General features: G+C 48.1%; 1 protein-coding gene across 1 annotated transcript in view; it reads left to right on the top strand.

Annotated features, from left to right (window-relative positions):
• LOC125756155 (uncharacterized) overlaps window positions 1-16,376 on the top strand; it is an 89,757-nt gene extending 73,381 nt beyond the window's left edge. The window contains exons 6-8 of the mRNA XM_037652213.2: window positions 5,503-5,647; window positions 11,228-11,497; window positions 16,216-16,376. Coding sequence (XP_037508141.2) covers window positions 5,503-5,647; window positions 11,228-11,497; window positions 16,216-16,334 — 534 coding nt within the window. The 3' untranslated portion in view covers window positions 16,335-16,376. The remainder of the gene's footprint in view (window positions 1-5,502; window positions 5,648-11,227; window positions 11,498-16,215) is intronic.
• Window positions 16,377-16,729: the final 353 nt, after the last annotated feature.

The raw sequence follows: 16,729 nt of genomic DNA on the forward strand, positions 1-16,729 counted from the left end.
CATTGTGGGTGTGTGACTGTGTGTTAAGTGCTACTTTTAATTTTGTTCAGGCTGCGCCGCTCATTGAGCGCACGCTAACCAATCCAAAGGGCATAGGCAGATCGTCATCGACGTTCTACCGCCTTTCCAATGTTGCACTGACGGGGCTACCTAAGCTTCTCTCTGACATCCCCAACTTACACCACAGCCTGCATGCTGACGACCTCGGTCTTTGGATCACACATGGCAGTCACGGCCAGATCAAAGAGGCTGTCCAGACCGCCATCAATTGGGTCGATAGATATATCGATACAGCTGGCCTTAACTGTTCGGTGATTAAGTCAGAGAACATTATCATCCCGTCTCCTGGACGACGCACACCAAAGGTACTTCCTGAGCTCAACCTTCAGGTGCAAAAAAACCGCATTCCTCGTACAGATGACATCATGATTCTGCGCCTACAGGTACAGGCAAACGGCACCAGCATTATTTCGCTCTAACGCATCGGCCATTCGGTGGTATAGATCGGACACCATCTCAAGCGAGTCTCCAACAAGCAGCGCGAGAAGTTGAGCTGTGGGTCCGAGCTGGTGGGCCGCCGCCCGGCCGGGACGCGCTCTCGCTTCGGTGATTCGACCTAGGAAACGAAGCATTCGCCCTGACGAGCTTCGTAAAAGATTCTTAAATAAAGTGTGTCATTCATTCGCCATTGCGTCCCTACCTTCCAAGTATCGGCGTTGCCTACCATCTGACATCGCTGCTAGTCACCAGGTGCAAACGACCTCCGCGAGACCAGCGTCACTTCGTATTCGGCCAGGCAACTTCTTCGGTGTTTGTATATTTTGTTCAACCTTGATTTAAGTGGTCGAAATTCGTTTTCGGTGGTCTAATTATCGAGCCATTTGCGCCGTATAATTTTCAAAGTGTTCAGTCTTTATTTAGTGTGTGCATGAACGCAGAAGGTGTGAGCCTTTACTGGGCGTTTCAAGTTTAGGTCACGGCCTCCCAAGCTAAAGAACCTGCACACCATGTACTAGCATTCCATTCCTTGCGAAGCATTCTAAACATCACAGCTTCGTTCAATAAAACAGAAAACCAAAAATGACGCGAAACAAGCCAGCACTATGACACGGCGACTTGAAAAAGGTACACGCAGGACAGATGCTTGTTTAAGGCCCCCTTTCTTAGCGCTCGTTTGTTTCGTATCAAGTATGAACCAACTTGCCCAAACAAATATCTCGCTACGTTGAAATAAGCTTTTGCACACGTGGTTACTGCCATGTTGGGGCGTCCATCTATTATCATCGTCATCATCATAAGCCCGTCTTAGGATCATTGCAGGACAAAGGCACCTCCCAGTGATCGCCAACCGAACCTGTCCTGTGCGAGTTGATTCTATTTTGTGCTCCCTGAATTCTTTATTTGGTCACACCCATAGGTTGGCGAACTCACTCAGGTTCACTCAGACTCAGATCGGGCCGTGAGCCTGAGCCTGAGTGAGTCCGGGTGAGTAACATTTTGGTGAGTTTGAGTCCGAGTGAGTCAGGTTGAGGAGAATTTTAGCGAGTCTGAGTCCGAGTGAGTCCAGTTGAGGAAAATATTGCTGAGCCTGAGTCCGAGTGAGCCCTAAGCGCAAAATATATTTCTTGAGTGAGTCCGAGTGAGCTCCACCTTTTGATGCCGACTTATGGTCCTATCTACTCATCTTCAGCATTACTATCATCCTTATATCGACTTACGTTTATACTGAAGTCCATTCGCAGGTATCTCAGCACACTAACATTCAGCGCCATCTCAATATTTATTGATCAGAGGCGTGAGTTAGGGGTAGGGGTGCCATGGCCTCCCCCGCCAGCTCTTTCATTGGATGTTCTTGATAAAAATATCTCATGTGAGTCGCGTTTTTCATGAAAATGTCCTTACTGGATGGATATATGATAATTAGGATATATGATGATAACTCGTATTTGAAGGCACAAGATGAAAAGGCGTATCGTAGAGCACCGATTATGGGAGATACTGGCGTTAAAAAGGATTCACACCATGATCGAAAATGCTAATTTTACGCCAACGGACTCGTGAGTCGACTCACTCAGGCTCACTCAGACTCAGGTGATGCCGTGAGTCTGAGGCTGAGTGAGTCCGGCTGAATAATATGTTGGTGAGTTTGAGTCTGAGGGAGTCCGGCTGAAAAAAAGTTTAGTGAGTCTGAGTCCGAGTGAGTCCGGTCGAGGAAAATTTTGGTGAGTCTGAGACAGAGTGAGCCCTCAGAGAAAAATATATTTCTTGAGTGAGTCTGAGTGAGCTCCGATTTTTTTGCCGACCTATGGTCACACCAGCTAACCATTTGCCGTTCTCGTCCGTGCTTCCGGTCCTGATGAGTTGCCGTGTGGCGCACACAGAACATGTCCAAAGAACCAAGACCACGCCCCGTGCTGTCGGGTGAGACAAGAAGCCCCTTTACTATGACACGTTTGTGCAGGCTCCGCGCATCACGTGTTCAATCACGCAGCGACAGACGCTGCTAGAGCCACGTAATGTGGTCCACATGTCGCGTTTAATAAACAGGCGTCTCCAGCCCATCCCCTTCTGCAAGGACTTAACGTTGAAGCTATTGAATTTTAAAGCAGACCGGCAGGACAAGAGCTTCGCTTGTAAAACACCAAAGGCCAACAATACTTAAAACATCAATTGTCTACATCCAGCCTTGTGAGTTTTCGAACTACTCTCCTGGACATAGTGGTTGTTACCATCTTAGCCTGAGAATCGTTGTCGTCAGTTTCTGTCTCAGTCAGTGGCACCCTGAGTTCGTCGGTTTTGTTGAGTGAACTAGTTGCCAATTGGAGCCTACTGGTCTGTTTCTGACTATCTGAGACTCGCAACTCCCACTAGTTATCACGCCTTTCTAGAGAGGATTGAGCGTTCTCCTGTCTCGTCGAATTCAACCACTTTCATTCTCTTTCTGAAAACGGTATGAACGAGTTTTTGTTGCTGCTCCAAGAAGGATACCATTGGTAGGGAGATCAATCACCCATACGACAGCATGTTTCCATTATGGGGCGATGTTTAGATCGGTGACATTACTCAAAATTTGGCCGTGCCTCGTCCAGACCTTCCGGTCATTAGCAAAGATCTTTTTCGGGCACCACTCCCCCGGATTCCGGTAGCACGACAGCAGGGGAACTCTTGCCCTCAGCCTTCTGCCCACTAGAATATCGGCAGGGCTGACTCCCACGACCCCAGGCGTTGCTCTATAGGCCCGTAAGATCAACGAGGGGACATCCGATTTCAAAAACAGATGCCCAACAGTATTTATCATGCGCTCAAATTTCCCGTTGCCCTGGAGGTGCCTCAGACTCGAGTAACGTGATGAAAGCCACACAATCTGGCAAATCTTTCGATACCTGTTCTCAGAACAATCACGACACACTTACGAATGCCATATCTAGCAAAATGCTTTTCATTCTGTTTAGTAAAGTAGTAGACTCATTCGATGGATGAATGGCTATTTTTGATCGCCCAAAAAGTAACCTACTACGAGAAGGTATGGTTCCCTTCAAATCGGAAAGATCCGGCCCGACTATTTCTTGTGCAAGAGACACCTCTGCATATTTGCACTTGAGACGGCATATGAGTCATGTTACGCAGCTTCAGCGGCGCGTGTTACTCTTTTATTGAAACCGTCATGCGCGGAGTCTGTACAAAACGTGTAGTAATAGGGAGGCTTCTTCTGAGAGCACTGCACGGTCCCGGGCCCGGCCCGACCCGCGGACCGGGCCGGGCCGTCAGAAGCGTTTTCCGGCGGGCGCGGGCTGGGCTCGGGCTTGAAAGTGCGGGCCCGGGCCGGGCCCGGGCTTGAATCCGCGGGCCTGGGCCAGGCTTGAGGCTGTGGGCCGGGCCCGGCCCGAGCCCGCTCCTTAAAAGGCGTAAGTCGGGCCTTCGAGCACACGCGAACATTATACATTGCATGGTCTAAGGTATACAGTGCCAAGCTGCAGTTACACGCGCAAAGAGCTGGCTCTTAGTAAAGCTTAGCAATAAAAATAGAAAAACAGTTGAAGTGCTATTTTTTTCACCAGTATAGATATATAATATCTATACTGGTGCGTTTATTTTATGCTGTATGCTCATGAATTCACCTGTATATATATATATATATATATATATATATATATATATATATATATATATATATATATATATATATATATATATATATATATATGTATTAACAGCACTAACAATTTCGACCACCTTGAGTTCTCTAACGTGCACCTAAAGATAAGTATATAGACGGGTGTTCTTGCATTTCGCCCCCATCAAATTGCGGTAGCCGTGGCCGCGGGAATCGCACCCGCGTCCTGGGACATAACAGCGAAACAGCTTAACCGCTGAGCTACCACCGCGGGCAAAGCAACATTTCGATGCATGTACACACCGGATTTTCCGTCCGTTTGCCCGCTACAAAGCGCAAGGCATCATTAATCATCATCATCAACAACTAATACCCTCTAGCGGGCCCGGGCCGGGCCCGGGCTTGGAGCGACGGGCCCAGGCCGGGCTCGGGCCAAGTTCGGTCATGTACGCCCGGGCCGGGCCCGCGCTTGGAACCACGGGCCCGGGCTGGGCTCGGGCTTCATAAAGCGGGCCCGGGACGTAAAATCCGGCCCGTGCAGTGCTCTACAAGTTCTTCTATCACACGATAGCAGACCGTGGAGTCTGCGTTCTTTGGCCGCGTTCGACGAGCGCCCCACGGCGTCCCATCACGGCACTTCCAATTCCATTCCGACGCTATAGCTGGCCATTTACTATCCATCTTCATGACATATTTTGCCCATGTTCATATCTTAGTGGCACGATTGGCGCAAATGCAGAGGCGTGCACGCGGGGAGCGCCACAATTATTTGCGTGAAAAGATCACGTTTGCGGACGTGGCGAGTCACGACATCATGCTGCAGTTTTTTGCGGAACATGAGCCAGGAGGAGTTGGGCACGTACATGTACAGAAAGGACAATCTGCCACGACCAGTCATAACACCGCACTGTAATTCACAGTGGCAGAAAGCCCGGACCGCTCCCACCCTCGAGGGATTATCATCTGAGTGTGAAACGGAATGAAGAAATCAATATATCTGAGCAGGTAGCCCTGACTTGTCCTAACACATGTTCTAACATGCGTTACAGATAGGTGTTAACGCGGTTAAAGAAACACACATCAGAGGCTTGAAAGAGCCTCCATAAATTCGAAATTATGTTTGGGAAGCGCGCAAGAGGATAAAGTCAGAAAGGAAAGGTGGGGGTGTTGGAATGCTGATTAACCACGGAGCCAAACTGACAATCCACTGTAGCACAGAGTAGAACATGTGCTAGAACAAGAATGTTTATAAGTATGTTTGTTGATTCATGGTACCGCTTTCGAATTTATCGAAAACATGCCATTCCATCTGGAAGCTCTTGTATAAATTACCATGACCATTTTTCTTTCACATTACCTGCACAATAAAGTAAGTTTTCCATTCACAGGTTGTGGACGTGTACACTCGTCAAAAACTAGGCCCCTACGAGACAGGAGAGATTTGCTTCCGCTCGCTGTCTGTGATGAGGGGCTATTACAAGCGACCAAAGGAAACGGCCGAGCTATTTGACGGAGACGGCTGGTGTAAATCAGGTACGGATTCGATTATCAACACAGCCGCAGTTCTCATTGCTTTCTAGTGCGCTATAAAAACATGACTGCACATATATCCGTTCTCTTTGCGTTTAAAGAACGATGAAGAATAGAAACAAACGCCACGGGATGTCCTAAACATTGCGCATGTTTAAGAATCCCGCTGGTGCGGAACATTGGGCCTCCCTTCACGTGTCTGTCATTCGGCTTTTCCAAAGAAACGGCAGGAAGTGGAAGATAGGCTTCCCAAGCAACGCTTAGCGGCGCTGCTGCTCTTGACAGACAGCGCCATCTCTGGCAGAAAAAGAGAAACTGGGGCGTGATCAGCGAGCGTTTTCCCTTCTCTCCACCGCGTTGCCGCTCGCTTCCGTGCACGTGCAGAGCTCTCGCGGTGCACTTGCGGCGTCTCACAATGTACCGCGTGCAGTGCGGCTTCAAAAGGATCTTCAAGCTTGACTGGCACTGCCGCAAAGCGAACTTGATAAAATGAGGAACGCTCGTAAATCACGTTAACGGTGAAGAGCAGACGATCGACGACAACCACACCCGACTCAAAGCGAAATGCATTTCCCAAGTCTCGATTACACCGTGTAGGACGTATACCTCGAGGTAAGTCTCATTCTGTCACGTTAAAGATGAATAATGGTCCACATGCACTCCGAAATGAACCCGTACACGCTATCGTTGTTCTGCGGCGTGGACTACGAATCATATGATTGTTGTTTTGATATGGCATGCTTACAGTAGCAGCCGTGTACTTTCGTGAACAAACGTTTGCGGCGTGCGAAAAAAAGATTATACGGCCATGGCACTGCTTCCTGAGAAGGTTAGAGTCAAGTCCTCCGTGCCGCTGGAGAATCACCCGCCGATTAAGACGTGAGGCAGCTAGCTGAGCTTCAACCACTGTGAAGCAAGATGAACTGCTCGCCTCGTTTTTTCGGCTCTCGCGTCATGCTTGCAGTCTCTTTTTATGATACCGACTTGACAGGCGTATAAATCCTGTTGCGTGAACGCGGCTAGAAAATCGCACAAAGTCAGAAGGTGGTTACTTCAAGGTTGCAATTGCAAAGCATGTATTAAGTGCCAGTTATATTTAGCGGCTTAAATATATATCACCCCAATAAAGTGACAAAAACAAAGCAAACCTGCAGAACGATGTCAAAGCTTGCTGAAAATGCACAGACGTCCGTTCCGGCGTGATAAAGCAGCCTTCCCGACGCGTGAAATGCAGGCGCCGAAGTTCTGACAATGTGCGGAGTTCAGTTGAATTCAACCAACCGCGCAGCGCTAACGGTATAACGCGAATGTGAACGTTCAACAACGACGGGTAGGTCTCACGAGCACGGGGAATCAAAACACAAATTGCTTCACCTACAACCGTAACTGGACTTTAACAATGCGAGAAGACAGCGAGTAATCATTACTGTAGTCGCTGCGTGCATGCGCCCCGTTACTTACCGATTCAGGTAGTCGGAACGAACGAAAGCGATGAACTCAGACAGCCAAAAGAGAAGGCGAGACAGCGCTGTCAGCTATCCACGCTTGCCGCCTTTATTTCTCGCGCGACACGCCCGGGAACCGATACAGTTTAACACGTGAATCGTGTGCCTTGTCTGCACTGTTGTGGCTGGCCACTAAACCGCAATACTTCGGACCACGCTTGCGCTTCCGCGGGGTCGCTTCTGCCATCGTGGAAATGCGCAGCTTCGCACAGCAAGCCTCTTGGTTCAACGTACCCAGCTGACGGCCTCCCAGTTACCCGCACCGAGAGAAGAACGCGTGCGCACGTGCGCTACCGCTACCGTGAAAGGGGCTGAGCCGGCCGCGCGAAGGTTCAGAGCTTTCCGACAGAGCCGCAGTGTGGCTGGCACGGCGCTGTCGTCGCGCCGCAAACTTGAGCTTGGGTTCCCTATAAAAGCTTGCGATGAAATATTCGTAAACAGGGCGTGGGTGCTCGAGCCGACGTTTCGACAAGGGGAATTTTCTTGAAGGCTGGAACGAATTTCCTTAGCTCTCGTATGTATATGCTTCGTTCCCTCTCCACCACAAGGGAGCGTAGGGCAACTGCCAGAGTGGGGGTGGGGGTGGGGGTTTGAGAGGCCGCCGTGACGGACTGGGGGAGTCATAAGGAAGGCGAAAAAAAAGAGAAAAGGAACAAAAAGTGGAGGAGACGGGGGGTATACGTTTCGCTGAATGATTGTCAGTGGAAGCACGTGGCAAACCCTCATTCTACTGCCCACATAACACCTTGTTCTCGTCCAAGATGTAAGACATTTAAACACTTTCATAATGACCTTATAGTTAAAAGCACCGGAAGTGATTACGTCCATCATATAAAATCTAGTTTTACCTGCACTAGTTCAAACTTTATCTACATGATCGAATTTTGATATTGCTAGGTACCAGTGGCATCGCGGTTAACAAGACAAAGAAGAAGACGACAAGAGAGTCTGGGGCGAGCTGTTCTTATCAGCAGCGCTGCTCGCTTAACCAGTTGTAAATACACCAGTTCCTATTCCTCCGAGCCTGTGTGTTTCTCGTAACAATATTGTCAAAAACGGTACATTGGCGAAACGGAGCAACCTCTTAATGTTAGAACAAACGGGTATCACGCGGACACGATGAAGAAGTTACCCAAAGCAGTGGCACAGCATTTTAATGCAAGAAGTCACAACTTCGACGATCTCAAACTTTACATACTTTAGTCAAACTTCCGGTCCCCAAGAGACAGAAAATATACAGAGTCATACCTTAGTCACAAGTTCAATACACTCCAGCCAGCAGGTATTACGTTTCTAAGGGGACTCTTGAATCTATTCTGTATGGTACATACACAACGAAAACCAACGGGAGTTAAGCCCTTCTAGGAATTTCGAACCTACTATTGTTAAAATGCCACGTGCTTCCACTGACAATCATTCAGCGAAACGTATACTCCCCTATCCGCCCCGCTTTTTTTCTTCGCCTGCCTTATGACTACGCCAGTTCGTCACGGCGGCCTCCCCCCCTCCCTCACCCCCACTCTGACAGTTGCCCTCCCCTTCCTTGTGGCGGAAAGGGCACGAAGCATATACACACCAGAGCTAAGGAAATCAGTTCCAGCCTTGAAGAAAACAAGTCCACTTGTCGAAACGTCGGCTCCAGCACCCACCCCCTGTTTACGGATTTTATTATTCGGCTTTTCTGCATGACAAACATACATAAAAATAGGTTTTTGCATGATGCATGGTAGATAGCCAGCTTTATACTCGAACAAGTGGGAAGAGTTTGTGCAGTCAGCCAACTGCAACCACACGCCTATACTCCTACACATACATTTCATAAGCACTACGTATACAGTGGTTGGGGTGCAACCGAAGCGCCGTGAGGCAATGCAACCGAGCATGCGGAACGCAGCCAAATTGGCGGCCGCGACTCGATGCATTGGCTTCAGAGCGCATCAGCATCTTTGACGACGGCAGACGGCAAGGAAGCACCCGTCGTCCCTGATAAGCGATAGGTTAACGCAGGTGCATAGCCAGGAACCTATTGCGAGGGGGCCCACTTACTAAAGGCCTTGACTACTTGAGGAAACCACGTATTGTCGTTATTTGTTAACGTAAAACATACCCTCACTCTAAGAAAAGATCGAGTAAAAAGGGAGTATTTTTGTCCCACAACAATAATCGTCATCTGGCTTGCTTGCGTTTCCTTTCTTGAAAACTCGGCGCTGGCCACTTTCCTGCCAAGAATGCTATGTCACGCTGATAGCGCGCATGTCGTTCGTGACCGGAAAGTGCCGGGCGCGCGGCGATAGTGCAAGGAAAGGAAGGCAAAATAAATGACGATTATTGTTGTGGGACAAAAAGACGCCCTTTTTACTCGATCTTTTCTTAGAGTGCTCCATCAAAATTTCAGGGGGGGGGGGGGGGTCCGGGAACCCAGGGCACCCACCCTGGCTACGGGCCTGGGTTCACGGTCCGCACGCACGGTTGTTCCGTTCGAAGAATCGTTGCGAGCACTGCAACACGGTACCCCATAAACGCAGTCAAGTGGTTCGGTTTCATATTTCGCGGGCTTTCTTTAAACGCCGGGGAAAAATACGACGCAGCACGTATGTTGCCCTGAAAAAAATTGTTTTCGAATGTCCTCTACATGTCCGTTTTCGAATGTTCGCTACAACGTAATGAAATCCACTTGACCTTAAAGTGAATATTTAAAGTTTTGAATAATCGATCTAAATAAACAACGAATGAAGCGCAATGTAAAAATGCCATAACGAGCGTCACATGACGAGCGCCTCACAAGTTTCGTTGGCGCTGTAGGCGTGACCGAAAAAAAAAGGCGAAGCTTACATAAGCACTAAGCCGCGCAAGCCATGAAACAGCAGAACTAGACGGTTCTGAAGACTAATCTGGTTGCTTCTAGGTCTTTTCTAGGCTTTAGGTAGGTGATGAGGGTTGTTTCTAGGTTGCTTCTAGGTCGTTGCTACGCTTTTGCTAGGTCAAGAGGTCGTAGGTTCGATTCCCGGTGGCAGAACTTTTTCATACCCATTTATTTTTTGAGATAGAGTCGGACACACTACGGCTAGCTTAAACAGAAAACGTAGCGCCCGTGAATGCAAAGAAATGCCGCCCTCGAAGATGTGCCGGTCGACTGCGTATTTGTATGTGCCATTTTCCAATAACCGATGCACTCTCGATCGTAAACATGTCGCCGTTGTGATGTTTTATGGAGGTCACTTGTCGTTTAACGTTGAGACATTTCACGTTTGCCTGGATATGACCGCAAAACCGTCGTTGTTGCCTGCAGCAACTCAAGTGTTGAGCTGCTAAGCGCGTGAATTACGATCCAATTCCCCGCATGGACGAAGGAAATAGTTAGGAGGGAGCATTGCGTAATTCATTTGGAAGACAGAAAGAAAAAGAGGAAGGCAAAGTAGTAGATAAGAAACCCAAAAGCTTTGCTTGTCCCTATTTTGCCGACTGGGCAAGGGCTCCCGAATTTTTTTTAAACCTTGGCTTTTGTTACGTGTAACACCCTGTATAGATTAATGTTATCTAACCTCAATTCGAGCGGCTTACCTCTCAATTCCAGGATGTAATTATCAGGGGAGCCATACACGGAGACTTAGCATTAGTTCTGAGCAATCAGAGTTATGAAGCGTTCATACAAGCTTGAGTAAGCAGTGGTATTGAAGGAAAGTGTGAAGCTCGACTCGTTGTCAATCCATTTGGAAGAAATAGAGCAGCATGAGACAGCAAACAACACTTAAAGAACAAGGGCCAGCAACATTTGGTTGCCATGTCTTGCAACCAGACAATGTACCTCATTGCAACAATGACCCCGATAAGATGCGACCGCCATGATGATATTTGGAGCTGCGCAATCGTGCATAGCCGCGACCCGTCGCAGCCCCCAAGTCAACACGGCGGGTCTCCTATGAATCAACGCATCGTTATTATATACTGTATAATTCAATAAAGTTATGCGTAGGCATTGATCGAATCTCTTATCAACTCTGCATTTGCGTAACATATTGAAGATGCCACATCATCATAGCGAGTGGTTCTGTGTATTCTGACTGTTATATTGATGCAGGTGACGCAGGCTACTACGACGAGCACGGTCGGTTGTACATAGTGGAGCGGCTAAAACAGATGATCAAGTGCATGGATAACCAAGTCGTCCCCGCAGAGTTGGAGGAACTCCTACTCCGCCAATACGCGGACGAGATTGAGGAGGTTTCTGTGGTTGGCGTTCCGCACCCGGACTTCGGCGAGGCACCTGCGGCTGCCATCGTCCTTACGGAAAAAGGCAGAGAGCAGGACGTGCTGAGTCTTGCCGAGAAGATAAAGGCCACTATTTCCAGTGAGTTGCTCGTGTAGAAAACTTAAACGCAATTTGCTTGCTATAGATGGCACGCAGTGTGTAATGTGTGATGGTATGCATTGTGCGATGTAGAAATGTATACTTTACACTTAGCGCATAAAAAAAACAGGATAATGCTCTAAATGTTTTCGCATTAGTGTGACTACTCTCGAGGTTGGTCAAGTCAAGAGCCACTACATATCCAGCGGCACATCGAATCTTTAGACGAAAGCCTTGATTCTTGATCATCGGCATCAACACGAACGACGCTGAACGACTCAAAAAGTCACGTGATCAGAGATTACGGCTTCGTGAAGTTATAGACCGCAAAAATTTGTGATTTCATCATGATGTCATTATGACGTCACATAACATGACCTGACATGGTGACATCATTACACGAATCCATCGCATCGTCAAAGAAGGGCCGACCCCGGAGGCTGTGCAGAAACAGGTTCGGCGCAGAAGGCTTGCAATCCCTCCGACCCTGGAGGCAGTGCGAAACCACGTTGTGTGCAGAAAGCTTTCCGGGAGAGGGCGCGTTGAGGTAAATGATCAATACATTGCGACTGAGATGAAGACGGTGGGTTTCGCCATCGAGTCGTTTTAGGTGAATGCATAAGGGACCCTGCATGTTTTTTTAACACGAAAGTGTTTTATGCCGGGGTCCACCAAGACTTTCATGACGTATTTGCGTCACGGAAATACGTCACCAAAATCAACGCCATCAGATCGCAAAGAAAAAATAGCTGAGAAATATTTTCATTGACGTGAGCGGAACCCACGACCACTCGGTCCGCGAAGATGGCTGGCGGGTGTTTAGCTCATTGAGCTACCGCCAAACACACAACGGAGGCTACATGGACGTGCCTTTTATCTTTCACAATTTCCTCTAGCAGTGTTTTTAAATGGATGGATGGATGCTATGAGCGTCCTCCTTATAACGGGGCGGTGACATGCGTGCCACCAGGCTCGAAAAAACAAAACAAAAATCTTTGTTGCCGCCGCAGTTAGCTCCGGCAACGCGGCGTTGTTGCGACCTTCCCATTCGGCGCGCTTCCACAAGGAGAAGTGTAATTTCGTCAATGCTTTAAGACACCGCGCGGTCGCAGCTTTAGCCCAACCCTCAATCATAGCATCCATTCATATTGTCGCGACGCCAAGAGAGAGGTTGTAACGCACACATAGAGAGAAGAAACTTTTCTCCAATCGGCAGCACGTACTTGCTCGTCGTGCCTGAATCACTTAGAAAATAAATGCTGAACGCGTGCCATGGTGAAGCCACTTCTGGTCATCTAGGCTGCACCCGGACATTGTGCCGACTGCGACGCGAGTACTACTGGCCAAAGCTACCTGCTGCCGTTAAACATCACGTGCAGCCTTGTACCGACTGCCAAAGACGCAAGGCGCCCCCTGGCAAGCCAGCCGGTCTCTTACATCCAGTCGAAGCACCAGCAAAGCCATTCGCCCAAATTGGAATGGATTTCCTAGGCCCATTCCCAACTTCTACTGCGGGAACAGATGGATTAATGTCGCCACCGATTACCTGTCCCGCTACGCGGAGGCTAAAGCTAGGCAGCGGGGCACAGCAGCAGAAGCGGCTCAGTTCTTCATAGAAAACGTCGTTCTTAGGCACGGCACCCCAATGGTTGTGATCACAGATAGAGGAACTGTCTTCACCGCAGAACTTTTGGAGTATGTTCTCAGGCTCAGTGGTACAGATCACCGTGAAACCACTTCATACCATCCCCAAACAAACGGACTAACGGAGCGCCTTAATAAGACCCTCATAGACATGCTCTCCATATACGTCAACACGGAATATAAAAACTTCGATAAGATATTGCCTTAGGTGACCTTCGCTTATAATACCGCTAGACAGGAAACTACTGGCATGACACCGTTCAGTTTGATCCATGGTTGCGAAGTCACGTCAACCTTGGACGCTATGCTGCCGCACGAATGTGACGACATTCATACAGGCGCCGAAGAATTTACTCAGCGCGCTGAGGAAGCCAAACAGCTTGTCCGCGTACGCGTCTGTCATCAGCAACATCAAGATGCGAAACGGTACCACCTACGACACAAATTCGTTAGCTACACACCAGGCGACAAAGTGTGGGCCCGGATTCTAATACGTCGACGCGAACTTTGTGAAAAACTGCTAAGACGATACTTTGGGCCATACACTCACCCGACGCTTGAACGACGTGAACTACGAGGTCGTTACCGACAGTTATTGCACTTCCAGCCGCCGGAAACATCACCCGAAGTCGTCCACGTCGTGCGGATGAAACCGTACCTATTCAGCTAACTCTCGTTTGTCGCGTGGGTTCCAGTACATATGTGTGCGCTTTGCTAAGTAGAGCGCCTAGGTGGTGCATCGGGACGATGCCTCTTTCGGAGGGAGGCAAATGCCACGTGCATGCGATAGCAAAGACGACAACACAAATGGGCTTTTGCTGTGTGCAGAAGATAGAAAGGAAAAAGGAAGAAGAACTCGCTGCGCGCGGTAATAAAAAGACCGACCTGCTGTTCTTCCCTTGATCTGTGCGTTACGACCTCTCTCTTGACGTCACGACAATATCGAAAAATAGCTCTCCGGCGCTCGCCTGCCTGTCGCACAGCGCTCCCTGCTCGCCCTGTGGGAATAACGGCTAGAGGGAAGACACGACGCTCGTCGCGTTTCTCTTCACGTTTCACGACGCTTTGAAGGAGTGCATATCGAGTATCAGTGTTTACTATGTGCTTGTTGATGCCATCTTTGCGCGGTATTCACCATATGCGGCGTCCGGGTATATCTTGACAACTTCAGCTACCCCAAGGGTTAAATCGTGATTACGGGCGTTAGTCATCGGTACGGAGATGTGCCCCTAGGCGCCAACGTGGGTGCGTCCACCATCAAGCGGTGCTATATCTTACAAACAACAATACACATTGTACAAGCTCTCATATGCCAATGCACTATAATAGGTCAACTACTTCTGTGACGACACGTTTCACTTTCGTGTTATATCGATTTCTATGACGGAGGGAACAGCCATCTTTTTTATTTACCTGCATGCATATTACACCTGGGTGTAGGCCCTGGTTTCCGCACCTTGTTAATCTTTGAGAAAGATTATACTGTGAAGAAAATAGTATTTGCACTACAACTGTTGTTATCAGTGTGCTTTTTATTATCAAAAACAATCCGCACTTGCGCACGCACACAGTAAAAATTCTTCCTTTGTATTCTGCTTATTGGCTTGCCGACGGCTTCAGAATTAGATTAGGAGCTTCTTGGCTGTCCCCAGACCCTGTACGACACACGGAGATCCAGCAAGACTGATCTCGTCACCCTTTGTTTACAGAACAAAACTATACGAAAGATTGAGATTCTCGAGACACGCTGCCACGTCGCGGCGCTCCACCGGCGACAGACGTGCGGTGCAAAATGTGACAATGACGCACGCGCAAGGCACCTTTATGTGTTCACAAATATAACGAAGTAGATTTTGATAAATAAAACTATAGGCGATTCGCGTGCTTGATCGTGAGATTGTAGCTGGTCTATCAATATTTTACCGGACAACCACAGAATGACTCCCACTGTTATTTATATTAACGACAAAAATATTTTGTAGGGTGGCCGACGTAACACTAACTGGAGATTAATGCGAAAATTCGGGTAAACCAATAATGACCAAGAAACAGAGAATTCTGGGAATCAAAGAAACAATGCAGGGGTTACTTATTGTGGCGTTCAAGAAATATCTGAACATGAACCGCATAAAGAAAATATTTAAAATTTCAACGTTAACATGATATTCAAGTGAGGTTTGCTCTCACACGACACATAAAACGAACCACATGATCTACACTAACGCAGCTATAACGTCAGCTGAACAGACGTGATGGTGTTGTTTTATTGATGTGGTATAAAGTATGCGCGTATTATGACTTGGCGCTGTTTGCGAACATGCTGTTAGAGATGTCATTCTCTGCGTATAGTGACCCTGCTAGTCATTTGATTTCTACAAAGGCGCAATCATAGCAGCTTTCCACGAGAAAAATAACTAAGTTCGAGCGTAAGGATTATAGGAAGACGAGTAAAAACTACAGTGATGAGCAATGTGAATAATTGACGGGCAAATAGTTGCTTACACTTTAGAATAGGCAAACACTTTTATGTCCCGATTCAGGATTAAGTTTTGCACCCGAACACAGCTTGGTGCAATGTCAACAATCGAGTTAGGCAGCGCGTCGTGAACGAGCAGTGAATTAGCGATAACCGAGATGGTCTGTGAAGGAAGCCGCAGTTTAGCCTCAAAGGCCAAGAATTTAATGCGATAACAGCAAATTTTAGTGCTATATGCTATACGGAGTAAGGCTGGCAGTTCACTTAGTTGGCATTCGATTCGGCGTAACACAACAAAACGCTGTGCCGCGGAAACACGGCCGCTGCAGCGAGCGAAGCGGCCATCGTGCTTGTCAGGCCCGCGGCGAGGGGGGAGGGGGGTTTCCTCTCTTTGAAATTTTGATGGAAGGCCGTCAACTGCCGAAAATAAATAATGAAAATAGGTGTTTTTCAAGGCTTTCAGCAAATGCCCCCCCCCCGCCCCCCCGCCCTCCTCGAAAAAATTCCTTTGCGACAGCTTGTAGTTTTGAGACTGTTGTCACATGTGGAATGCATGTCCGACGACATCTTCGATAACAAGCTTTACTTGATCTCGCAGGCAACCTTGCCGTTCACAAGCACTTGTATGGGGGCGTTTACTTCGTGGACTCATTCCCGAAGACCGAGACGGCGAAAGTCAACAGAAGAGCCCTGGCACGCTCTCTTCTGAAAGTCTAGACATGTTTCTTTGCTTGGTGTTAATAAAATGTCTAGCTTTATGACTTTTATAAATGCTGTTTTTGTTACGCACGTAACGCATAGCTGCGTGCGAGTTTCACTTACTCGACACTGTTTAAGGTAACGAAGAAGCGAGAAAGCAGATGAAATGAGAAGTAAAAAAGGTCTGATCACATGATAACATGGAATGTTACAACTCTTTGTGATGAACTTATTTTCTTCCCTTCCTATACCTATCGGCGAGGATCGTGTATTCTAATAAAGTTAGAGATATCTCATGCCCCAAAAAAGAAGCGTGTGGCGATTTATACATACCCAAAAGATCCCTTGGCAGGCCCTCCGCACCGGATCAATGGTTATCATCCCCGAGGATCAGCAGCTCCGTTCCGCCCTAG

This window comes from Rhipicephalus sanguineus, chromosome 2 (genome assembly GCF_013339695.2).
Source record: "Rhipicephalus sanguineus isolate Rsan-2018 chromosome 2, BIME_Rsan_1.4, whole genome shotgun sequence".
Taxonomy (NCBI): Eukaryota; Metazoa; Arthropoda; class Arachnida; order Ixodida; family Ixodidae; genus Rhipicephalus; species Rhipicephalus sanguineus.